Source organism: Mustela erminea, chromosome 7 (genome assembly GCF_009829155.1).
Source record: "Mustela erminea isolate mMusErm1 chromosome 7, mMusErm1.Pri, whole genome shotgun sequence".
In the NCBI taxonomy this organism is placed as follows: Eukaryota; Metazoa; Chordata; class Mammalia; order Carnivora; family Mustelidae; genus Mustela; species Mustela erminea.
The window spans coordinates 25840541-25867655 of NC_045620.1; the positions used below are offsets into that span (position 1 = coordinate 25840541).

Consider the following 27115-nt stretch of genomic DNA (forward strand, 5'->3'; position numbering starts at 1 on the left):
GTACCCACAAACATTCTGATCTTCAGGAGGCGGTTCCCTGGAATCTGCCTTGTCAACCAGCTCTCCAAGGAACCTCTGGAGACCACCTCTGAGAAAACTTGGAGGCAGTGGCCCAGCTTCAGAGTCCGCAAATCAGGGACAACTCCATCCCTTTGCTTGGGCCCCAAACCTTAGCACACTCTGGACTTCCCTGTTTTCCTCCTAGCCTCCACTCAGTGGGTCAGCAAATTCTACTGGCTCATCTTTCAAAACCTATCCAGATTTTCTTTAAAAGACTCTAGCACATGGACTTGGGGATGGAATGGTAAATGAAACAAGATTGGTAAAGTGTTGAGGATCGTTCAACCGGGAATTCATTACTCACAATTTTTATGTAGATTTGAGTTCTTCCATAATATTTTATCTTTAAGTCTTTGATGATCTAAAATCCATTTCTGGGAATTTATCTTAATGAACATTTTAGATACAGAAAAAAGAAGTGCAAATAAAAGTATTACTCAAATAATAATAGAGGAAAAATTGGGAACATACTAAGTTCTCCTAATAGGACAATTAACTGTGGGACACTCATCACTGGAATCTCATCATTAAAAATATTTATTCAGGCCATATACCAACATGGAAAATGTGACATACTATTAAGTAAAAAACAAGACATTAAACTGTTTATGCTGCATGATTATACAAAGACTCCTATATTTAAAAAAGATTGTAATTTAATGGGGTGCCTGGCTGGCTCAGTCAGAACATCCGACTCTTGATCTTGGGGCTGTAAGTTTGAGCCCCACGTTGGGTGTAGAGATTACTTAAAAATAAAATCTTAAAAAAATAAAAAAGTTTGAACTTTAAAAATAATTTTATATATCCAGAATCAGCCCACTTTCTACTACCTTCAACGCAATGACCTTCGTGTGAGCCCCACGATCTGGCCTGCATCCTTGCTTCTACCCCTCCCATCTTTTTACCATGTGGCAGCTGAGGGGAGGGGGTGTCCTTCAAACTATAAACAGATCATGACCCTTTTCCATTCAGAATCCTGCAAAGGCTTCCCATTTCTCCAAATACATCTTGACTTTATCACTGCCCTCCAAGATATAGGACCTTGCCTGCTCTGATCTACTGCTCTGTTCCCTGCCTTACTCTGACTACTCCAACCACATTGGCTTCCTTGCCATGCTTCATTCACTCACTCACTCACACACTCCAACTTCAGGACCTTTGCACCTGCTGTTTTCTCTGCCTGGAATGTGCTGCCTCCGGGTACCTGAATGAGTGGTCCCCTCCTTCCTCCTGCTGGCTCTTCAGAGAGGCCTAACGTGAACTCCTCATCCAAACCAGCACTGCTCCCTCTCTCAACTCCCTCATACCCTTTATTTTCTCCATAGCAGTTACTCAGTACCCTCCCTCATACTTTTGTTCATCGTGTCATATACTTAATACAATGCAAATCCCTTGAGAACAAAGGTGCTCTGATTCTCTGCTGAATCCTTGTACCTAGCACAGTGCCTGGCACATAGTAGGTCATTTGAATGAAAGAATGGTGGACTAAATACCTACTCAGAAGAACTGTAAGCTTCATGTGGGCTTTCTTTCCTGGCGGGATCTCTCCTTCCCCAAGACCTCCTGGCAGTGACAAACCCATAGACAGCAGGAGCCCAGTGAGAACTGAAGTGGCTGCCGGTTCTCCCACCGGAGGCCTACACACACCCACTGGAGGCCTACACACACACACACACACACACACACACACACACACACACCCCGGAGGCCCACACACACACACACACACACACACACACCCCGGAGGCCTACACACACACACACACACACACACACACACACACACACGGTAAAGTGCATCCTGTGAGGTGGTGGCCGTAGAATGTGTAGCTAACGGTCATGGCTTTGGAAGGGCAGATGCCGGCATAACACCACCAGCTATGTAGCCTTGAGAAAACGATGAGAATTTTCTGAGTGTTAGTTTTTCCTTGCGCAGAAGGAGAAGGATAGTAACAGCTTCCACTCCCGAGGGCTGGAGTCAGGACTCAATTTCCATAAAGCATTTAACAAGCACAGTGCCTGGCACAGAGTAGGTGTGCGACAAGAGACCCTCAAATTAATCACCAGTCATATACGTGCCTTTGGCTCTTTCCAGTTTACAAAGTGCTCTTATGCCTGCTTTATCTGATGGGAGCCTTTCAACAACCCTGTCGGGTTTATCACCATTTTTATAGGTGAGGCACCTGGGTCAAAGTGCTCGCCTATGGACACAACTGAATCTGACTACAACCCTGGACCCTCTTGCTCAGAAATACACCTGTTATCACTGCCAGTGCTAACGAAAGTGGTCTCGACAGCCCACTAGAGCCCCCAGACTCTAAACTGTGTGCCTAGTGTGAGCCTGTGATGGGCAAATAAATTCAGCAAACAAAATCAGCCAGTGAGCCAGACCTTCCCAACGACCCCACGGAGGCGGGGGTGCATAGGCTGCCGCACCTCTGAATGAAGCCTGCAAACAAGTCTGGACAGACAAGCCATCTCTCAGAGTCCACCCAGGATTTAGAACACAAAAACACAAAAGCCCTTTCTCTAGTTACTCCGTTTCCAGTTGGGCAGCAGCTCTGAGCAGCAAATGCCACCTTTAGTGTTTGAGATCCTTGTTGCTCTGCCACCTCTAGCCTACTCTGCCTTGACGGAGACAGTGTTTCTTCCCAAAGGGAACCCGAGGGGGAGGCCCTGCATGGACCTCTGGGCCTGGCTCGCATCAGTTTCCTCCACCTTTCTAGGATCGAAGGCTAAGGAAAGTCACGTGGTGGGGAAGAGACCAGCAGGTGTTAGACATGAATTTTAGAACCACAAGGCCAAAACACCACACAGTCTTGGGAGTCACAGATTATCACAACTCCAGCACCTGAGAAACAGAGAAACTTACAACTTAATACCTTAAGCCTCGTGGGGTTGGCAGAGATTCCCCTGGACAGGAAGGGGCAGACTAGGAATCTGATGGCTTCTGGGTCAGGGGCATCTCCCACCTGGTCAGAGGCTTAGCCAACAGGCCCTGGTGAGAATACAGCCTGAGGGCTCCAGAACCAGGAGGGAGGCTCAATGGACAGGTATTGGATAGCAACTTAATGGCAAAATTCTACAACCAGGCCCTGTGGGAGACAGATGAAAGGGGAGAGGCAGGCTTCGGAAGGATGCTGCCAGGCCATCCAGCCAGGCCAACCAGCCCTGGCCCCTGGGTGCGCCAAGATCTCAATGGAGCCAGGTTTGAGGCAGGTGCCAATCACTAGGAGACTCTGACAGCAACACCACGATGGTCTGACTCAATGGCACTTGCTCCTTGCTTGGAACGTGGTGTGTGAGCAGCACTGTGTCTGCACAGCACTGCACAGCAGCCTGATCGATAACTTCCATTTGCATAGTGTTCACAATGGAGATACGCGCTCATGCCCCAAAACCCTGGAAATGGCCTCGGAAGATGGGTTGACAATGGCTCTGGCCAGGCAGTAGGGGTGGCTCTGGCCTGGTCTAAGAGCTACTTCGGGTCATCTGGAAAAAGGATCAATACAACCACTCCACCCCTGGCCTCATCCTCATTCAAGGTCACTTTAGGTATCTACATTAATGAACTTCACTGATTTTTAAAAATGAGGGAGAGTTCTTGGGTAATCATGATCTCATATTAAAACTATAAGAATCTCTGTTGCTCTCTCTATAAAAAAATCACTGAAGAGTTTAGCCCCCCCAGGCTGCTCAGAGCAGGGCAGACCAAAAGACAGAGGTTGGACTGCTTTGCCAGTGTGCGAAATTCCCAGGAGAAACAGCAGGAGGCACACGGGGAGAAGAGATGCTTCGGCTCTAGACGCCTGAAAGCCCTGTACCCTGGGAGATGGAGTCCTCCTCCAGAAGTCCCGGGTGCTTTTCTGTCTCTGGCAGGAGAGAAGAGCTTGTACTCTTGGGAATCAGTGCTGGCAGCACTGCTGGCTGTGAGGCCTGGCAAGTGGGACCAGCTCAGACCGGTTATGTGCTCCAGCCAGGATCAGAACTCATCCCGCAGCTGAGGCGGCTTGTCCATGCCGAAGAAAGAAGACGGCTTCCCCTGGAGGTCCCGTTCCCGCTTCACAAAGGCAGTGAAGGAGGAGACACAGTTGCCAATAAAGTGGTCAGCTTGGCCAAGGATGTACAGGTCGATCTGGGCCACTTCAGGCTTCAGGCTCACCACTTTTACCTGCAGGAGGAAGGACAGAAGGTTTTCACCAGGGTGCCGACCAGTTCGGCCAAGGCCTGCAGTCATACCCTTCCTCAGCTTTTTTCCCCTGTGTGGAAGTGACACACACAAAAAGTGGGGCAGAAAGGATTAAGGCCTGGGGTCGGGCACTCTGGCAGCAGTATTGTCCAGCAGCTGGGGAGAGGCAGAGGGAGAAGCACATGGGGCTCACTGAGTCAAAGAAAGACCTGAACTCATGACCTGAGCCAAAGGCAGACACTCAAACCACTGAGCCATCCAGGAGGCCTAAGCTGAACACTCTTAAATGATGCCTTGCTGCTCTTCACATGAAGATGACAAATCTTGAATGGGGCCTACAAAGCCCTGTTCAAGTCACCTCTCAACCTCTTATTCTCGCCACTACCCACCAGGCTCCCTCCTGCCTCAGGACCTTTGCATGTACTCTCCCTCTGTTTGGAGTGCTCATCTTTTTGTCTGGTTAATTCTTACTTAACCCTCACTCTGCAGCCCCAGTCTCACCTCTGTGGACCCTGATCTAGGGCAGAGTCCTATGCTCTACATTCTCCCAGAACCACCTTCCTGTACTTTGGAGCACCCATCTCAGTTTGTAGTTTCTACTCTGATTAAGATCGGTCTCCTGCATCTAATGGGGTTAGGGGTGTGGCAGTCCTCTGGTCACCGCTGGCTGGGACCAGCCTGAATAAACATCCACTGACTGGACAAATGAATGAGTGAGCCCCTGCCCCTACGTGAGCTCCTGGACTTCTCATGCAGCATATATTAGAGTTCTGTGCAAAGTCTCTTTTCCTGAGTCTAGACTGGGAGCTATACAGGGCAAGACCACATCTTACTTATCAGTATCTCCAGCTCGGCAGGGCCCCAGCTTAAATGAGGAGCAACGATAGGCTCTGAGCCCACAGAGAAAGGGGCTGAGGAGTGGGGAAAGGCAAGAACGTGGCACAGGAAAAGGAAAGAGAAAATGGCAAGAGGCTCAAGGTGTAACAAATATATCAACTCTAAAAACTCACAAAAAAACTCCCTGGGACTCTCCAAATGCTTCAACTTAGTACAGAGGTGGGGGTGTGGGCAGAGCTGGGGCTGAAAGTGCTTTGCTGTCCCACAGAGATTTCTGATGTAACAAAAATCATCATCTTGCTATGTGGATGGTAGCAAAGAAATAATACTAGTTTAATCATGGCCAAAATCCCCGAGCAATTCCACCTACTCTCTGAAACTTACCCGCTCTGTGTCATGCCCACTATAATTAGCTCTGAGACCTCTTGGGTAAATTCTATCCCTTCTCGGGAGTTTGGTTTCCTCAACTAGATTATGCAGGGGTTGGGTTGGAGGAGCCCCGAGGGCTCCCGGCTCTGAGGGTCTTCTACAGAGTGGGTGGAGGGAGGCGGGCCAGGATGCTCGGCATCAGCACCTTCTCTCCAAGACAGGGCTTCCAGCCTGTGTCTGGGGTAAAGGGAGAACAGGGCCCCTCACATAAAGCCATGGGTTCTCACTGCTAGAAAACAAACCTTTTAAGGTCTGTGCAAGCATTTAGAGCTTTCATTCACCCATGAAATCGTACTAAATGCTTACCATTAATTCAGTCATTTTATTGACACATACTTGTTACCTACGCTCCACTGATACGGTACCAAACACATCCACTCACTGAATATATACTATTTGCCACTTCCTTGAGCCCTTACTAAGCACAAAGAGCCTTCCCTTTATTCGTCAGTCACTTACTCCTACTATCAGTGATCGCTAACATTACCGAGGACTTGTTTTGTCCTGAAACTGTTTTAGTTCCTTCATATCTGATCTTCACAACTGCCCAGTGAGATAGGACTGCTCTCAGTCCCACTTTACAGAAGAGGGAACAGAAGCACAGAGAGGTAAAGTAACTTGCACAAGACGGCACAGGGAGTAGCACCCATGTTCTCTGGCTCCAGAGTCCAGGCCCTTAATCTCTCTGCTATGCTGGATTTCTCCCGAAGGCCCACTCTTTATGTGCTTATTCGAGTTGCTGAGCATCTACCAAGGTAGGCACTGTCCTAGACATTGGTGTAGGCAAGGCCCCCAGATGCTGAGGAACAGAACAGTGAGTCAGCCTTGGACTCTGCCTTTAAGGAGCCACTGCTCTTGGGAAGAAGGCCGTGTTTCTGGCCTCACACAGACTCGACAGTGCCTCCAGAGCAGATGTGATAAAATCCCGTGACAGTTCCAGAAGGGACATATTAGCTACAAGAGTGCAGGGAAATCTGGAGAGAAGGTGCCAAGATGTTTGGGCCGGGGTTTGAAGGAAGGATAGGAACCAGAGCAGAGGTGGACATTGAAGTCAGGAGGACATGAAGCATGCAGAGGGAGTGGTGGGACCACCCTGGAGCTTTCTTCAATTCCCTTCCCCTGACACCCCCATTGGGGCCATACACACCTTCTCTTTAAAGAGCTCTTGGATCTCGGGCACGTAACTCTCGGAATCTGTGGCGATGTAGACTGACTGGGCGTTCAGCGTGTCCACCCAGAGCTTCACAGCCCGTCTGATTTCCTTCAGGTCAGGGAGGCACATGGTCACGGTGAGGGGGGCAGCCGTGCTGCGGCTGTAGCCCACACACTGTGGGGAGGCCATGAAATGCGAGCCCGCAGTCCCGTCCTTCAGCATGGCGCAGGCATTCTTCTGCAGGGTTGCAGGGGGACAGGGTTAAAGATGGCAGCGGGCCCGGGACCCAAGAAGCAAGGGCCACTGAGTGGAAAAAGGATATACAGAAGCTCAACTATGTTTTTAAAAGAAGTATTGAGGGAAGAGGGAAATACATCAAGACAGTAACAGTGGCTGTCTCTGTGTAGTGGCATACCGGCTTTCTACAAAGCATTTTTTTCTTTGTCTTACTGTATTATCTGGGACCTCCAGCAGAATTCTGAACCGTGGGGGTGATAATGGGCAGCCTTATCTGATTTCTGACTTCAGTGGGAACACTTCTGATAGCTCCCATGAAGTGTATGTTTGCTGTGGGTTTTGGAGAGATAGGCTTTATCAAGTTAAGGTGGGTCCCTTCAATTCCCAGTTGGTTAAGAGGTTGCCTTTTTTTTTAAAATCATGAATGAGTGTTTATCAAATGCTTTCTTGGCCTCTACTGAGATGATTATATGATTTTTCCTCTTTGGGTACTAGTATAGTGAATTTCGTTGTATTCCAGGTATGAAGTTTACTTGTATCATATGCTCTTTAATAGGTTACTGGAATTTACTTGTATCTGTGCATCTATGTTTGTGAGAAGAGCTCTGCTCTTCTGAACTGACCTTATCCAAGTTTGGTTTAGTGTTCTGTTAGCTTTATTAAAAATAGCACCTTATATCTTTTTATATTCTTAGCATGTTACATGGAAAACTTAAAGGTTTAGCTGAAACCACTCATAAGATATTTTGGGCCCAGATATACTGAGCCTTGATCCTTTTCTTTATAGAAGGCGGGCACGGAGGGAGTCAAGTGCAAAAATGTGTGACTACAGTTGACCCTTGAACGACACAGCCTAGGGGCTGCCATCCCCTACCCCCATGCAGTCAAAACCCTATGTATAATTTTTGACTTCCCCCAAACTTAGCTACTAACAGCCTACTGTAGACCAAAAGCCTTACTGGTAACATAAAGAGTTGATAAACACATATTTTATATGTTACATGTATCACATACTATATTCTTATAATAAAGAAATCTAGAAACAAAAGAAAGTTACTAAGAAAGTCATAAGGAAAAGAAAACCCACGTACAGCACCTCCCTGTAAAACCTCATCGGCATGTTCAGGGGCCCACGCCATCTAAACCCATGTTGTTCAAAGGTCAACCATACCTCCACGCTTGACTCTGAGTGGATTTTGATCTAATTTCTATCCTTTGCAGTATTTTTCAAGTCTTCAATGATGACCATTTGTAACATATACACATACATACATTTTCTTATGTAACTTAAGGAGACTGTCTACAGTTCTCCTGTTATTTTTAAACAAAAGATAATCCAATGAGGTTTCTGCACATTTAAGCAGCCTCTAAATTTAGAGGATGACATCTTCGGTTCTTGGGGGACCCACCCAATCTCCAGAGCCTGTTTTTCAACAAAGAGTCTACTGGCTAAACACTGAGCTGGACCACAGGACTCCTGGGCTGTGGGTCTCTCTCTGGCTGGCTGCCTGACTTGGGAGTCTAGTCTGATGTTTATTTATCCATCTGCAAAATAAGGACGAAAATGGCAATTGTTAAAATGAGGGCTGGCAAGCAAGCACTTTGGAGCCACATTTCTGTTATGTCTAAGGCGGGATCATGGAACATAGCCCTGTGGACTTGGCTGAGTGAGACCTCTCTGTCCTGGCTGGGACTCGGTGCAGTGGGTTCAGGGTTCAACACCCACAGGCATGGGCCCTAATTGGGGACACGTCCAAGCCAGCCCTGAGAGGAAGGGAGAAATTACCCAGTCAGAGCCAATGCGCAGATGAATGCCCACATAGGGTCGGACGAGGTGGGTGCGGATGTGGGCCTCTCCCGTCCTCACCATCTCGTCTGACCACACCATGTACTTCTGGAGTGGCCTGTGCTCCTCCAGGACAGGGAACTGGGCCGGGGCCCCTGGCAGGGCCAGCACTGGATGTTCCTTTGCAGAAAATCTAAGCATGAGACAGAATGAGGGGAAGTCAGACAGAGGACACACAGACAGCCTGGCCGCAGCCCCCACAGGACAAAGGATGGTGTTGCGCCATGCCCCACAGATCCTGCAGAGGGGCCCCTCTAACGTGCAAGAAGCACGAGAGGCTGAGAAACCCCAACAGGCTGATAAGGAATGGTGGCAGCGACAACAGGCACCATATACAATACTGTCCCGCCGCACGGAATTTACAACCCTCTTTGCTTGCTTAACAATTAAAAATTTACAGTAGAGCATTCCAACCTTTTGTATGTCATGCTGGTTTCCAGTCTATGGTGTGGTAATTCACTCTGGGGTGGGGTGTCTGGACCGCGCCTCTGCCCTTTTACCTACATGGCGGGACTGGGACATGCCACAGCTTCCAGAGGGCCGTGGACAGATCAGGCTCACAGGGAATGTGTACACACTGGGTGAGGACATTCGCTCAACATTTAACATATGTTGGTAGACTGCCTACTGTGTGCTGGGGCCCAGGTGAGAACAAGACAGGCATGGTCACTGCCCTCATGAAAAGCACCTGCCATCTGCGGACGCGCCTGTCATACCCTCCCGAAGGCTCTCCTTCCCCCTTGCACACTATGCACTTTGCAATTATCTTCCCCCGTCTTTTCTGTAGGACACAGTCTTCTGAAGGCAGAGCCTCTATGAGCCTAGGGCAGTGTCTGGCACATGTCAGAGCTCAGTGAATATTTGTTGAGCGAATGAGTGAGGAGAGAGCCTGTGCTCCCTTTTCAGCTAAATCCAGAGTCTGTCCTAGCAACACGAAACATCCTGATGGTTCCATCAACTTGAACACACTTTCAAGCTCCCGATCTCTGTATACTTGTTGCCTTGACCTGGACTGCCTTCCCTCTGTCAGTCAAAGACCTTTTCTTAAAATTGTGAAATCAGCACAGCCACTCTGGAAAACGGTTTGGTAGTTTCTTGTAAAACTAGAATGCAGTTACCATATGCCCCGGCAATTGTCCTCTTGGGCATTTATCCCAAACAAATGAAAACCCATATTCACACATGAACCAGTAGACGAACGTTCATAGCAGCTTTGCTCATGATAGCCCCAAAATGGAAACAGCTCTAAGCTGTTTGGAGTCAACTTCTCTAAGAAGTGACTAGCTAACCAAACTGTGGTGCATTCCCGCATGGAATGTGACTAGGCAGTAGCAAGGAACAAACCACTGAGACAGGTGACAATGTGGGATGGCCCTCAAGGGAGCTATGCAGAGTGGGAGAGGCCAAGCCCTCAATCTTACCTACTGCGTGACTGCATTTATGTAGCATTTCTGAAAGGACATAATGGAGAAGAGGACAGAAGTGGAGAAGAGGTTAGTGGTTACGGGGGTGTGTGTGCCTGTGGTGTGTGCGCGTGCACGGTTAAGGACATGGGTGTAGTCATATATTGGTCACAGAGAATCCTCATGAAGTCAGAACTGTTTGGGTATTTTGACTGTGGCGGTTACACAAGCCTACATGTGCGCAAAATTGAACAGACCTACACACACGTGCACGGGCACATGCAGAAGTGAGTACAAGTAAAACTAGGACAATCTGAATACGATGGGTAGATTGTATCAGTGTCAACATTCTGGTTGTGATGCTGTACTACAGTTTCGCAAAATGCCAGCACTGGGCAAAACGGGGTAAAGGGTATCTGGGAATTTCTTTGTTTCCTTTCTTTCCTTCCTTCTTTTTTCCTTCCTTTCTTCCTTCTTTCCTTCCTTCTTTTTCTTTCTTTTTTTTTTGTCTTTGTATTATTTCTTACAACATGTGAATCTACAATTACCTCAATAAAAATTTCAATGAAAAGCTATTAAATATCTCAAAGCATACAGAAAAATACAATAACTTTACAACCCACATACCTATGACACAAATTAGCAGATATTAATATTTTGCTAGGTCTCAGATTTAAAAAAAAAAAAAAAAGACACTGAAATAAAAGGTCTATCTTGTCATCTTTCCCTCCTTTACTTCCTCCTCCCAGAAGATAGGGTGGCTTTATGCATGACTACACTTTTACTAATTATACAAAAAGGTATTATTCTGTGTGCTTTTCACACACCGTAATGGTACAGGCCCAGGCTACCGAACCAGATGGCCTTGTGCTCGTGTTGACTATGGCACCTGCTAACTTGGACAGGTGACGTACCCATTCTGTGCGGCAGTTCCCTTATCTGTGTAACAGAGCTAATAATAGCTCCTGACTCGCAGGACTCTTGAGAAGATTATATGGATTAATCAGGCAAAGACTTTCGAACAGTACTGGGCACATAGAAAGCTCTTAAGAAATTCTGACTAGCACTATCACCATCGCTATCCTACTGCACGAAACCCACTGCAAGTCTTTAGAAATTCAACTTCATGCTTTGCAGACTTGGACACGTTGACCATGTTAGCTTCTAAGTTTTCCATTTTGCACGAGTAAGCATAGCAGCGCTGCAGCGGGCACACCCCTTTCTTCACACCCAGCCCAAACACCTCGTTCTATAGACACCTCTCAACCCTCCAAGGCTAGCTACCACTCCCAAGCCCCAGCTCCTAAGGGAGGGCTCCCTGTCCCACTTCTCCTTTGCTGCCTTCGGCCCACTGATGCGCTCCACAGCCATCTCCCCTGCTCCACCATCAGCCCACAAGGGTAGGGGCCTGGGCCGTTCCACTCACCACAGCTCACACACACACTGGTTCAGGGCTTGTGTCAAGGAAGCAACAAGCAAGTGCTCGCTGACATCCTGGCTCTGCACGACACTTGTTTCGTTACAATAATCTTATACGTACACGTATGGGAATCACATATCGAGCCTTATTACGTGACCGGCAATGTTCTGCTGGCTTTATGTGTGTGAACGCATTTGGTTCTCACAGGAGCCCGGTGAGGTAAGCACTATTGTTATTCTCCTTTTACAGATGAGGAAATGGAGGCACAGAAAGGTCATGCAACCAGGAATTGGTGGAGCTGGGATTTGAAACCAGGCAGTCTGCTCTGGAATCTGGTGTTCTTAACTATGTCCCTCACTCTCAACTCCCCCACTGCCATCAGTGAGACCCTCAAAAGCAGAGTCTGCACTTTCTGTTTCTGATCTGTAGCCTCTAGCACAGGTCTCAACACACAATGGGTACAATTAATACTTTTAGAATGAATGGTTGAGGGAATGAGAAGGATTCATGGGTCTTACCAGAAACACCAGGCCAGGTTGTCAGGGGTCAGCAGAAAAAGCAGCGCATATGAGCTGAACACCTACCCCTGGGCCCTCAGCCAAACTCCTTTCCAATGTCACCTCAGAAGATTTTGAAAGGAGAAAGCCAGAGTTTGTGATCCCCCGGGCGGTGCAACCACTAGGACACATTAGGAACTGTGCGCTCTCTGACCTCTTGGAGAGAATCTGCAGTTAACCCGTGGAGAATTCTAGATTGGGAATGTCTATCCCGTCTCCCTATATCCGGATCAGTACGTGGCTGCCCCACTGGGACATCAGCTCAGACCTGATGAGCATCAGGAGGCCCAGACCGATGTGTTCATTTACACCCAATGAGAGAGGAGAGTGCTGGCTGTTTGGAAAGAAAGGGAGTGCTAAGGGTGTTGTTTGGAAAGAAAGCCTCAGCAGCTCCATCCGCCCCTGAGCGCCCTAGGTCAGGCCCTTAGCCGGATCACTGTCCAGCTGAAAAAGGCATATGCCCTTGCTGCTGGGTGCAGTGAACCTCTGGGGTTCTTCCCCTCCACCGCTCAACTCCTGAGATGCCTCTGCCCAGCTGTTTCTCTACGCACAGCATCTGCTCATGCGCACAGAGCACACGTGTGGGGCAGTGCATGAACACCACACTGAGTGCGAAGGATGCAGGGACATGAAGGAGGCAGGCCCTTGTCTCAATGGCCCTATCGGGAAGGACTACCTTTCTCTCCCACTCTTTGCAGCAATGGCTCCTCAGGTCTCAGTCTGGTCCCAGCCCTGCCAATTACATGTCACTTGTTTATGGGAGGAAGGCTGCAGCCTGGGAGCTCCGTAACGATAAGGGCTGGCAGTGGAGCAGGGGAGATGGCTGTGGAGCGCATCAGTGGGCCGAAGGCAACAAAGGAGAAGTGGGACAGGGAGCCCTCCCGTAGGAGCCGGGGCGTGAGAGTGGCAGCTGGCCTTGGAGGGTTGAGAGGTGTCTGTAGAACGAGGTGTTTGGGCTGGGTGTGAAGAAAGGGGCGTACCCCCTGCAGCGCTGCTGTGCTTACTTGTGCAAAAATGGAGAACTTCGAGAGAAGCGAACACGGTCAACATGTCCAAGTCTGTAAAGCATGAAGTTGAATTTCTAAAGACTTGCAGTGGGTTTCATGTAGTAGGACAATGATGATGCGATCGTCAGGATTTCCTAAGAGCTCCAAATACCAGCTAACTTCATGCCACGAAAATGGTTCAGCATGACGGCCCAAGGCCTTTCAACATTTGATGTGTGATCAGTATCTACCGAATTAAACCTCCGCCGGGGTATTCACAGACTCAGAAGCAGCAGAGCTAGAAGTATTCTTAGAAGTCACCTAAGTGGGGAAGAAATGCCTCTTTATCCCCTTCTCCTTGAATTAGCTGGACACATGGCAGCCCCCAAAGAAAGAGATTTCTATGTACCTCTCGCAGTTAAGGTATGGCGACCACGTGTTTAGGAACTAGTCAACGAGATGCAAGAGGGTTATATGGGACTTCTAGAAAGGTTCCTTAAAAAGGGGAGGCTGTGCCCCTCTTCTGCCCTTTTTTCCTTCCAGCCGCCTGGGGCAAGGTTGTAATGGCTCAAGTTTCATCGGCTCTGTGAGAGGACACTGAAGATAAAAGCTGGTACTGGGACGCCTGGGGGGGAGGGGGCCTGAGCCCTGACCACACGGCTGGGGGGGGAGGGGGCCTGAGCCCTGACCACACAATGGAGCTGCCATCCAGGAGCGGGTTGCAGACCCAGTACTTCTCCTCCTTAAGAAAACAATACATTTCTATCTTCTTAATCTGCTACTATTTGGGGTTTCCTGTAACATGTGGCTTAGAGTAAGCTGATATACATAGACCTGTGGCCATCCAAACATTTTGTTGACATACAAGAGGATTACTGGTTAAAGGTGGTGGGAAAGAACCTGAGCCCCTCCTAGCTGGCCCTGCGTTGCCAGCCTCATGGCACCAGAGGCCCTTCTCAAGAACTGAGGAACAGTACAGAAACCACAGACCTTGGTCACCCTCTTCATTTTAGAGTTGGAACGCTGGCCAGAGAAGGGAAGCAATATACCTCGTCCCACAGTAAGCCAGGGAAGAACCTGGCCCTTTCTAATGCCATTCTCCCTACACCCATACCCCTGCCCCCAGAGGACACCTTTCTACAACAAGCGAGTGTCCACTATCTTAGAAAATGTTTAGAATATATTCGATCTCCAGCTCCCTCCTACAAAGCACTCAGGCTGCTTATCAGGGCCTACAGGGCCTACAGAGCCCCATGTGGTCTGACCCCTGCCACTTCTCCAAGCTCTGCATCTGTGTAAAAGATTAATTCTTCAAATCTCCCCTTGTTAGGTGGGCTCTATGTTCCCTCCCAACTGTATGAAGCAGAAGTGACTCTGTCCCAGTCACCAGGCCCAGGCTCTAGGGGCCAGCAGCGTCTACTTCCCATCTCTGGAAACATTCACTCCCTGGTTGTACCCTCTCAGAACTTGGCTGATATGCTGTCAGAAGTCCAAGCCACATGGAGAGGCCGAGTGTACTCACATCAAACAACTGCCCCAGCTGAGCTCGAGGACAGCCAGCGTTACCGGCTAGCTATGAGCGAGCTCTCTTGGACATGCAGCCCAGCTGGGCTTCTGGACTCCAGCCTCTGCTGACAGCTGACTGCGACCACATCAGACCAAAAGCAAGAAGTGCCCAGCTAACCCAAGCGTCCATCAACAGATGAACAGCTAAACAAAATGTGGTCTGTGCACATAATGAACTATTCAGCCTCAGAAGGACTAAAATTTTGATACACAGCACAATGCAGATAAGACCGGAAAATAGTATGCTAAGTGAAATAAGCTGGACACAAAAAGACAAATATCATATCCCTCCACTTGTATGAGACCTAGAATAGGCAGAGACAGAAATCAGAGACAGAAAAGTTGAATAGAGGGATGGGGTGGGGGGTGTGGGAGAGCGGGGAGAAGCCGTTTAGTGGGTACAAACCTTCTGTCTGGAGTGATGAAAACGTTCTGGAGATGGAAGGTGGTGACAGCTGCACACAACATGGCAGAGTCCTTAATGGGACTGAATGTATGCTTAAAACAGTGGTCACAAAAATAACAAAATCACACACAGACACCCCGGTAACCACTTTTTGAAATCTTGTGTTTATGTTTAGAACTGAACCTGCCAGCAGTATTTTCTAATCTGGTAAATATTGATATTAATTCCTCCTCAGAAGAGACAGTTAAGTAATACTTGATCACGAACCAAACGCAGTAGTTTCACATTAAGCTAATCTGTACAGGTGTACAGGTGTGTATAAAAGTACGTGGAGGATGGAAGTACATACATCAAGCTGCTAAGAGTGTTTTTTGAAGGGGGGGAATGGATTACGAGTAAATGTAATCCTTTTTTTTTTTTTTAAAGATTTATTTATCTGAGAGAGAATGAGAGAGAGCATGAGAGAGGAGAGGGTCAGAGGGAGAAGCAGGCTCCCCATGGAGCTGGGAGCCCCACTGTGGGACTCGATCCCAGGACCCTGGGTTCCATAACCTGAGCCTAAGGCAGTCACCCAACCAACTGAGCCACCTAGGAGCCCCTGTAATTCTCTTCTTTATTAAAAATTTTAAAATCTCCCACCAAACCTGTGGTTCTAAAGGATATTTATACCAAGAAATGAGATGTTTAACATGGTTGGAAATGGCACAGTTGGGATTCCGGAAAGAGGGAGAACCAAAAACCGGAAGGACTGCCTCACTGAGCACCGCCAACCTAGGCAACTTGGAAATAACTGCCCGCTGCTGGGGAACTGCTCCCAACTGGCTTATTATGCAGTAACAGACGATGGAACGGTCCCCACACTCCTCCTCGCTCACTCTACACCAGCCACACTGGCCTTCTGTCGGCCCCTCCACCACACCAAGCCTGTTCCAGAGCCTCTGTGCTCCATGTCTCCACCAGGAAGAACTACCCTTCCCTCCAGTTTTTCCCACAGATGGCTCTTTCTCTTCAGGTCTCCCATGGACTGAATGTTTGTGTCCCACCCCCGCCCCACCCCTCCGATTCATACTTGAGGTCCCAATCCCCAAAGTGATGATATTAGGAGGTAAGGCATTTGGGAGGTAATAAAGTTTAGTTGAAGTCATAAGGGTAGAGCCTCCATGATGAGATTAGTGCTTTGTAAGTGAGCCTACTCTCTCTCCAACATGTGAGGGCACAGCATAGAGGCAGGAAGCAAAAATCACCAGAATCCAACCATGGTGGCACCCTGATCTCGGACTTCCCAGCCTCCAGATGCATGAGAAATAAGCGTGTTGTTTGAGCCTTCAGGCTGTGCTATTTTGTTATAGCAGCCCGAGCTGACCGAAACAAGGTCTCAATCCTCCTATCACACATCACCTGTTTACTTCCTTCATGGCAGGCACCACAGCTTCTGAAAACAAGGAGGTGATCAAACGGAAATGCCCATCTGAGATCAGCCACAAGGGACGAGTAGAACCTGCCTTGACTGAGTATCCTCAGTAGCTCCCGAATTAGCTCAGGAATCCCAAAGGGGAACTGGCAGCTGTTACCGGCACAGCTACTATCCAAGGTGATTAAGAATGGGTGCTCCTGGGGCACCTGGGTGGCTCAGTGGGTTAAAGCCTCTGCCTTTGGCTCAGGTCATGATCCCAGGGTCCTGGGATCAAGCCCAGCAGCGGGCTCTCTGCTCAGCAGGGAGCCTGCTTCCTCCTCTCTCTCTCTCTGCCCGCCTCTCTGTCTACTTGTGAGCTCTATAAAAAAATAAAAAAATCTTCAAAAAAAAAGAATGGGTGCTCCAGAATCAGACTGCCTGGGTTCAAATCCTAGCTTTGCCACTTCAAGCTATGTGACCTTGGGCAAGAGACTTCACTCCTCTTTGCTTCAATTTCCCTACATGTAAAGCACAGACAATAGTAACTCCTGTTGCACAGACTTGTGGAAGGATCCAGTGAGTTATCACCTTAGAAGACTTACGTAGTGAAATGAAAGCTTAGAACGGTGTTTGGTACACAGTAGGCACTAAATAAACAGCAGTTTTATTACACATTAAAGAGTTACATTTGGCCTACAGACGCCCTCTCAACAGCTGGATGACCCTGGGCAAGTTTTCTTACCTCACTGAACTATTTCCTCACCTGCCAAATGGAAATCAATCATAAGACCCACTTCATGGAGTTTCTCAAAGTCTTTCTTTATATGAAATAAAGCATGTGAATAATCGTATTAACAGCTAATATTCGTTGGCCCCCTACTATGAACCATGCGCTCTATGCCCTAGGAGGCAGATGCCACAGGGCTCCTTCCAGTTAACCACGAGGAGATTCAGGCCAGACAGCTGGAGAGGCTGTTCAGGGTCTCCTGAGAGAGAGGGACAGGGCTGAGTCCGAGCCCAGATCTGTCTGATCCTAAGCACAGACTCCTTTCTCTACCTCAGTCTACTCTTGTTCTATAGAACTCCAAGCCTATCTGTGACCACGTATGAATTCCTACGTTCCTCACAGCCCTGAACCCAAGTCTGACTTTCAAGCCCACGTTCGTTCTTGCCAGGCTATAGCATCAAGACGAAAGCACTCTGTTCGTTAGCATCATTATAACTAGCCTGTGGCTCCCTGAAGGCTGAAGCTGGATCTTCCTCATTTTTATGTATCACCTCTGGCCTTTGAGCACTATGTCTCATATGTGACAGACGCCCTATAAATATTTCACAGCCTGTGCCTGTGCCCTGCTAACCTATTTTTTTTAATAGGGCTTACTGGAGTGCAATTAATAAAGCACATCCAATTATTATCAGGATGACATCACTTCTCAGTCTGTACCCGAAGTGGCTTTTCTCAAGAAGCTACTTCCAATTTTCACCTTGTGAAGAGGAAGGTAACAGGGGAGTGATTCTCACGCCTAGAGGAGGAAATCGAGACCCATGTGACTGCACCATATTCTTTTTATGACATCCTTTATCGGCCGATAAACTCTTGCTCAACCTTGTGGCAGGTCAACGTCTAACCGTGTCAGGCGTTGAGATGGGAAAAGATCACACAGGATCCTAAGTTCAACAGACAGAATGGCTGTACCTTTGTTCTCAAACATCAGGGTGTGGCGCAGGGGGAGAGCGGTGCAGGGAGATGGCCAGGAAGGTGCTGCCTTCTCAGGGGCCCCGTGCCCCTCCCCTAAACCCAGCAACATTGTCCCCTCCAAGTACCTCTGGATCCACTGGTCTTTGTAGGAGGCACTGAAGGAAATGCCAGAAAAAAGCTCAGACTTGTTGAAACTCACATGAAACTGATCCCAAAATGGGCCAAAGGGATTTCCTTCCTGCAGAAAGAGAGAGATCAAGGACTTACTGAGAAGGAGGGAAAGCTTTCTGGGGATGGGGCCAAGGAATTGTGGGTGGGGGAACCCTGGCCGACTAGACTTCAGTTGAAACACCTCATAGGATGGCCCAATAGGAATGTTACTTCAAAAATCCTGAGCTGCGGACTGAGGAGAGCAGCTCAGCCTCCAGTCTGGTTTCCTTCAAATGTTCCTCACAGTGCCTAACAGAGTCTCTTCTACTGACATGCCGCATCCCACTGACCCTGCAGCACTGGTCGGGGTAGAGGAAGGAAATGGATCTTGAATTTGGGCTTTAGATCTTGGACTAGACCTTTAGAGACTTTCAGGACCAGCTAACACAATGCCCTTATTTTCAAAATGGAAACCAGGCCCCAGACAGGCTAAGACCCTTGTCCAAGGTCACACAGCAAGTGAGGACAGTGTCATGGCTACAAGCCAAGCCTCCATTCTCAAATTTCATGGCTCTTTCAACTATCCTCCCTAGACTTCAGTGTAAGCACTGAAAGACACACTGGGGATTGTTTTATTCCCAAAGTGGCAGAAAATTACAAATTTCTCCTGATAAAACATGACTGTTTCTTATTTACCTGCTGAAAGGTGGGAAAGTATACAAGTTAAGAGGGTGGATAATGGAGCCAAATTACCTAGGGTTGAATCCAAGCTTATTTGCTATGTGACCTTGGGCAAAATATTGAAACTCTATGTTGTACTCTGTCCTCTCTATAAAATGGGGATATTAATGGTACTTCCCTCATAGAACAGTTTGAAGATTAAATGGGTTAATATGTGTAAAGCTCTTAGCATAGCACCTGGCATGTAGTAAGTCCCATAGTAGGATGCCTGGGTGTCTCAGTCGGTTAAGCATGCGACTCTTGATTTGGGCTCAGGTCATGATCTCATGATTATGAGATCAGTTGGGCTCTGTGCTAGGCATGGAGGCTGCTTAAGATTCCCTCTTCCTGGGGCGCCTGAGTGGCTCAGTGGGTTAAGCTGCTGCCTTCGGCTCAGGTCATGATCTCAGGGTCCTGGGATCGAGCCCCACATCAGGCTCTCTGCTCAGCAGGTGCCTGCTTCCTCCTCTCTCTCTGTCTGCCTCTCTGCCTACTTGTGATCTCTGTCTGTCAGATAAATAAATAAAATCTTTAAAAAAAAAAAAAAAAAGATTCCCTCTTCCTTCCCTCTCCCTCTGCCCCTCCCCCCACTTTCTCTCCCAGTCTGGAAAAAAAAAAGTATTAGTTATTATTACTCCTGTGGCATTTTACAGTTTATAAACACTTTTGTAGCTGGCCCTCATGACATTTATGAATGAGACGGAGCAGGGATTGTTGTCTTTATTTCGCAGGTAGAAATAAAGGCTCAGTGGAATCAAGATCCTCTGCGCCAATTGACAATGATGACGAATGTCAGAAATGGGACTTAAATCTCTTTCTACTCCAAGCCCTTCTAGTGCCTTTCCCCACATAGTGCTGCCACAGTGTCTCAGGGGCCTAGAGGGCATAGGACAGGCAGAGAAGGTCCCCCAGACCTACCTTCATGGGGCATGTCTTCTTATCGGGGCTTCGCTGGGCTGCTACCTCAAAGCAGTATGCCACCCGCCTCTCAGGGGGCCAGTGAGTGGGTGCCAGCTTCTCCATGAAGTCCTCCAGGCTGATAATGCGATGGTAAGCCTGGAGGGGCTCCAGCTTGAAGTACTTCTGGTAGGACACATGGAGCTACAAGAAAAGGTGCAAAAGGAGAGGCATCTCTTCAGTATCCTAGTGACTCTTTTAAAGACATTCTTTAAAACCATACACTCCAAGACCCAGAGAGCTCAGACTGTAAGCCAATGGAAAAACTTCTGGAAAAGGACACCAAAGCTAGAAGAGAAAAAAAGCCTGGGAGAAATGATCTGCAAACTAACGAAGCAATAGTTGACATCTCTTATGTTCAAAAACGCTTGCTGATCTAGATGAAAAGATAAACAATGTAAGGGAAAACCTGAGCAAAGGACAGAAGTGAACAACTCATAGCAAAGAAAACCCATATAGCCAATATATTAAAAAGATGTACAAACTCACTAGTCATTAGAAAAATGCAAGTCACCGTTACAAGAACACTTCTCACTTATTAGACCAGCAAAGATTTAAAAGCTTAACTTTAATTGTTAGAAAGGAAGTGGGGAAACAGGCTGCTACATATGGCTGGTAGTTGAAATGAACATTCTGGAACAATCACTTTGGAATGTGATCTTGCAGCATCTACCAAGAATTTAAAATGTTCCTTCTACCTCTGTGTATTTTCCCTGCAGCTCTTCCACTTTGCCCTGGGAGATGCGTACAGGAACGCTCAATGCTACAGCAGAAGCACAAGACAGACCTCAAAAGAAGTCACACTGAAGACATTAAGTTCACAACAAGGGCTGCGTCTGGGGCTGGGAGGAGGGGGTGGGACTAGCCTTGGGAGCCACGTGAGACTTTAGCTTTTCACAACTTCATCTATAATATTTTATTTCTTTTATTAGAAAAAAAAAAAAAGAAAGATAAAGCAAAGAAGAAAAAATGTTAAATGATGATCACATCTAGTGGTGGGTACATGGATGGTGATTATATTAATCCCTATAGTTTTCTGGATTAAAAAAAAAAAATTCTTAGAACACCATGGAATAGAGACACCTGTGTGGCTCAGTGGGTTAAGCAGTTGCCTTTGGCTCAGGTCATGATCCCAGGGTCCTGGGGATCAAGTCTCACATTGGGCTCCTTGCTCAGCGGGAAGGTGGCTTCTCTCTTTGCCTCTGCCTGCCTCTCTCCTGCTTGTGCTCTCTCTCTCTCCCTCTCTGACAAATAAATAAATAAAATCTTAAATAAATAAGTACCATGGAATAAAAATTCAGACTTTATCCTATAGGTCAGGGTTCCCAAGCATATTCCACTAGTTCATGGGGATAAAGAGTTCTGCAATGCAAAGGTTCTGGAGTTAAACAGACCTGGGAAATGCTGTGTTATGCTGACTTTTTTTTTTTTACCTTTTTACACTGATTTCTTTACTACAGGACTTCTCCATATGCTAATGTGTATTCTGAATCACCAATTTTGGAGGATGGGAAATTGAGACTATAATTTCCCAAACTGATTTAACCATTGCCCTCCTCCTTCATGAGCCATTGGCATTTCAACAAACAGAATTTGGGAAATCTATTAGCAACAAGGTCTTGCTGAGGAATTTTATTAAATTTTTTTAAGATTTTATTTATTTATTTGACAGAGAGATTACAAGTAGGCAGAGGTAGGCAGAGAGAGAGGGGGAAGCAGGCTCCCCGCCAAGCAGAGAGCCCGATGTGGGGCTTGATCCCAGGACCCAGAGACCATGACCTGAGCCGAAGGCAGAAGCTTAACCCACTGAGCCACCTAGGCGCCCCTATTAATTTTTTTTAAAGATTTATTTATTTACTTTTTAGGAAGAGAAAGAGTGAACACGAGCAGAAGAGACAGAGGGAGAGGGAGGACCTCAAGCAGACTCCAAGTTGAGCATAGAGCCTTATACAGGACTCAATCTCATGAGCTGAAAGCAAGAGTCAGATGCTTAACCAAATGCACCCCCAAGCACCTCTTGCTGAAGGATTTTAAATAGAAATAATAAGAGATCTGACTTTTAGAAAGATCACTCCAGTGGAAGAGGACGGAACAAATGGATGGTAAGCTTAGGGGAGGAAGAGGACTAAGGAGGTTACTGCAATGGTCCTTTTATTTGTTCAAGTACTCACTCAATGTGTATTTTTGAGCATTAAGTCCAAGTGAAGACGGAGGGCATGGACAGCTTAGGAGAGGTAAAGGAACATGGAGTAGAGAGTAAAAGGATTACTTCTTTCAACTAGGATGACTTCTAGGTTCCTGGCTTGGTATCCAGGTGAATGGAGGTAACATAAACTAAGGCTGGAAATACAGGCAGTGACACAGGTTTGAGAGGGAAAGATGCCAAGTTCAGTTCTGTCTTTGTGAATCTGAGGTATCTCTGGGAAATCCAAGTAGACTCAAGGGCTTAGGAATTAGAAACACAGGCTTATGATCAGAGGAGAGTCTGGGCCACAGATAAGATTGGGAGGTATGCAGAGAACAGTGAAAGCCACAAGACTCAACAGAAATTTACAGCAAAAAAAATGATGGTAATAATAGCAACTAATATTTATTGAGTGCTGACTTAGTGCCAGGTGCCTGTACTCATCACATTTCATGGACTTGCTCATCTAATTCTAAGAGGTGGGAACATAAACCATCTCCAGTTTACTGACGAAGAAACCCAGGCAGACAGACTCTAGATAACTCATCTGAGGTCACATAGCTAATAAGCAAATGGAACAAGGAGACACATGAAGATTTATTTTTTATTTTTATTTATTTATTTATTTGAGAGAGAGAGAATGAGTGAGAGAGAGAGCGCGCATATCCGGAGTGGGTGGGGGGTAGCAGGAGGGGCAAAAGGAGAGGGAGAGAGAGAAATTTTTAATTTAATTTAATTTATTTATTTGACAGAGAGAGAGTGTGCACAAGCAGGGGGAGCAACAGGCAGAGGAAAGGGAGAAGCAGGCTCCCTGATGAGCAAGGAGCCCGTCACAGATTTCAATCTCAGGAGCCTGGGATCATGACCTGAGTTGAAGGCAGATGCTTAACCAGCTGAGCCACCCAGGAGCCCTGAGAGAGAGAATCTTAAACAGACTCCACGCCTAGCACATAGCCCAACTTGGGGCTCAATCTCACAACCATGAGATCATGATCTTACCTAAAATCAAAAGTTGGACGCTTAACTGACTGAGCCACCCAGGCGCCTCAAGGCACACCCATATTTAAACAGTGGGTGGAGAGAGAGAAGCCCCACTTCCAGCACAAAGAAGAAAATGCTGAGTGGTGAGGGCTAAAGCAGAAACAGGCTATGTCTTAGAAGACAGGAGAGTAGGGATGAGAGGCTCACAGGCCCAGGTACCACTGGGAGGATAGCTGTAAGACTAAGAAATGACCTATAGATTTGGCAATTCTGAGGTCCCTGGTGGCCTCTGTGAGAACAGTCCCAATGAGGAAGGGGAGCCTAATGGGAGAGGTTGAGAAACCCATACAAAGCAAGAAATAGAGACTCAGAAAGATTCTTGGCTGAGAAGGCAAGGCAAGAGAAAGAAAACAAGGCAGAAGGAGACAAAGAGACAATGTCTAAACTATAATAGTGAGTGCAAAAAATCAGCACATTGGGGCGCCTGGGTGGCTCAGTAGGTTAAAGCATCTGCCTTCGGCTCAGGTCATGATCTCAGGGTTCTGGGATCGAGCCATGCATCGGGCTCTCTGCTTAGCAGGGAGCCTGCTTTCTCCTTCTCTCTGCCTGCCTCTCTACCTACTTGTGATCTCTGTCAAATAAATAAATAAATAAAATTTTTAAAGATTTTATTTATTTCACAGACCGAGATCACAAGTAGGCAGAGAGGCAGGCGGCGAGGGGCAGGGGGGCAGGCTCCTTGCCGAGCAGAGAGCCTGATGTGGGGCTGGATCCCAGGACCCTGGGTTCATGACCTGAGCCAAAGGCAGAGGCTTTAACCCACTGAGCCAGGCACCCCTAAATAAAATCTTTAAAAAAAAAAAAAAAATCAGCATATCAATGGCTCCCAGTTACAGAGGACATCCTATAGCCTAAGCACTCTGCATTGATTAACTATTGGTTCTAAGAAACAGGCATACAATGTTCAAGGCATGCTACAATTTCTAACTTATTAGGGGAGGTAGCCACCATTACTAGAACCCTTTTCTACAGATGAGAAAACTGAGGCACAAAGAGATCAAGTACTCTGTCCAGGCTACATGGCTAGTTAAGTGGCAAAGACAAACTACAATCTCAGGTTCTCTGACTTTTCACCTCTAACTGATCAAAACCTCTCTAAATATAGGCCTGCATAATAATAATAATAATAATAATAATAATAATAATAATACCTACCCAGAGAAAAGGCTGTAAGAATGAAATACAGTTTTGTACATAAAAATGTAGTTTTTTCAAGTTTATTAAAAATTTTAAAGTCAGCGCATTAGATTAGTTTAGTTCCTACTGCCAGGCCCCTGGGGATATAATGTGAACAAAGACAGACATGGGATCACAGAGGGTCAGTGGAAGATACAAAGAAAAAGCAAAAAATTAGAGAATGTTGAGTATCACCATGATGGTGGATACTCCAAAGTGAAATAGCTCTGGAGCCAGACTGCCTGGGTTTGTGGCCTTGAACACAGTATTAACTAACCTATGCCTCAGTTTCTCCTTCAAACTGATGAGCAGGGTGGGCCCAACCAGGGGTGGAAATAGAGCTTTAGGTTTAGATCACAGGTTCTGGAGTCAGACAGACATGGGCTTGAGTTCCAGCTCTACTATTCACAAGTTGTGTGACCTTGAGCAGGTTACCTAACCTCTTGAAATCCATTTCCTCATAGGAATGTGATGATGGAGAAAAGAGCTAGTTCTCCGTCGGTGCTCGTAACAGTGTCTGGCACACAGAAGACACTGGATAAGTTAGCCAGTTAGCCAGGGCAGAGAGTTCGGGGTGACTGGGGAAGGTTCAGAGGAGCAGGAGGTAAAGGCCAGAGAAGGCCTTGGGGTCAAGAGGAAGCAGGATTGGAGTAGGATGGATAAGGGCTAAGGCCAGTGGGAGGTACTCACATTGGTGAAGGGAGGCCTGTGATGCTGGTACTCAATCCAAGGGGGTACAGCCAAGGTGCGGTTCAACAGCTTTGCAAAAGCCAGGGAGCCCAAGAAGTGATCAGCCTGGTTCCCGAAGCGCCCTGGATGGTATACGGTGGTTGAGGTGAGGCCTAGGGCATCGAGGGCATGGGGCAGGCAGTATTTGGAAAGGTTGCAGGGTCAGGGGTGGGGAGGGCCAGGACACCAAGGAGAACCAGGATTGGGGGTAAGATAGGATCAAGTCTGGACTGATCCTACTGCGGCTGACACTCAAGGCCCCTACCCTTCTGCCTCAGCCCCTCCAGGTTCCTTGCCATTTCCCACCTTCCATCCTGACCCTGTGCCTTTGCTCCTGTTGTTCTCTCAACCAGGGGTGCCCTTCCACCTCTATCTCCACTCATCTGCGCATGAAGGGGCAACTCCAATGCCTCATTCACCAGAATCACTTCGCCAACCGCCTGCTATACTCAATCCCCTTCTCTGCCTCCCACCTTGGATTGGAGCTATTTATAGTTCACTTTTTCTCAAATGTCCTTTCCCACTTCCTGGTCTTTGTACTGGCTCTTACTTCAGCCTGTGAATACCTCAGGAGCAAGAACCCTGTCTGATTATTTTTGTTATCCCCAGCATGACATCCATTCATTCATTCCACAAATACTAAGAAGCCACAATGTGCCAGGGTCTCTGCTTGGTGCTGGAATATAGGATTCAGCAAGAAGGATAAGGTCTCTCCCTTAGAGGCACTCACAGTCCAGCTAGAGGGACAAGTATGTAGTGGTAAACAAGTATATAATAGTAAATTCTGATAATTCAAGGAAGAAATGAAAAAAGGTCGGTGATAGGGAACGGTAAGGTGGAGATTGGTGTTGAGGTCAGCAAAGCCCTTTCTGGTGACATTTAAGCTGAGACATGAGAATGCAAAGGAGTTGACCTGGCAGGAGTGAAGAGGAAGAAAGTGTTTCAGTCAGAGGGAATAATAGCCTGAGAATGTTTGAGGAATAAAGAGGGAATGAGAGTGGCTGCTGCTGGGGGATCTGGGGAGGAGGGAGTGGTGGTAACCACCGGCAGAGGGCCAAATCAGCAGGGTCTGGAGTCTGGAGGGTTTTAAGAAGGAATGACTTTTACAATGACGATCCACCATCCCATCTGGAATTGCAGCTTTTAGATCCTCCCTTACTCTTTCCTATTTTATTTTCCCATAGTGTTCATCCTCTTCTAAGACATTATGTATACTTACTTATGTTTTATCTTTTATTGTCTGTATCTTTTGCCCATTGTATCTTCCACTGTCTGTCTTTCCCAGCTAAAATGAAGGTTCTACAAGGGCATGGTATTTTCTGTCTTACCACTGCCATATCCCCAGAAAAGAAAACAGGGCTGCGCACAGAGCAGGGGTCCTATAACTATTTGTTAAACGATGGAAGAATCGCCCAGAGCCAAGGCTGAGTCAGTGACATTAAGTCCTGTCCCACTAACTCCGTTTACTGAACTCTGGGCTGGCTTAGACCTTGCACAAGACACATAACCTCTCCTGGCCTCGGTTTCCTCATCTGCCAATGGAAGGTTGGACACAGAGGCCCTTCACGGCCGTTGCAACTGAGGCAGAGAGGCAAGGAGCAGGCCATGCCCCGCGCTGCGGTTCTCTCCAGGATACGTCAAGATATCTGTGGGTGCCTCAGAAGAGGGCGTTCTCCTCTCTGGGCCTCAGTTTCCCCATTTGAGAAGAGGGCTCGGGAGGCCTTACCCATGCATGGGCAGTAGAGCAGGTAACCGGCCGGGTCCCAGGAGCCTGCAGGCAGCCCCGGGAGCGGCAGAATCAGCAGCAGGAGAGACACGCGCACCAGCAGGGGCGACGATGCCCACGCGGCGGCGCCCATGACGGCTCCGGAGCCCGAGCGCGCCGCGATGCGGAGGCGGGGAGAGAAGGAGGGGCGCGAGCGTCCGCCCCGCTCCCGGCGGTCCCCACGCGCCGCCCGCGCGCCGCCCCGGCCGCT

At 47.6% G+C, this 27115-nt stretch overlaps 1 protein-coding gene across 1 annotated transcript; it reads right to left on the bottom strand.

Moving 5' to 3' along the window:
* Positions 1–579: 579 nt before the first annotated feature.
* Positions 580–26998, bottom strand: POFUT1 (protein O-fucosyltransferase 1). Its single transcript, XM_032351018.1, has 8 exons — positions 26866–26998; positions 25101–25222; positions 19970–20152; positions 18307–18419; positions 8692–8884; positions 6663–6905; positions 1800–4231; positions 580–1665 (listed from the first exon to the last, which is right to left on the bottom strand). The coding sequence occupies exons 1-7, from the start codon at positions 26996–26998 to the stop codon at positions 4043–4045; spliced, it is 1176 nt and encodes a 391-aa protein (XP_032206909.1). The 3' UTR covers positions 580–1665; positions 1800–4042.
* Positions 26999–27115: the final 117 nt, after the last annotated feature.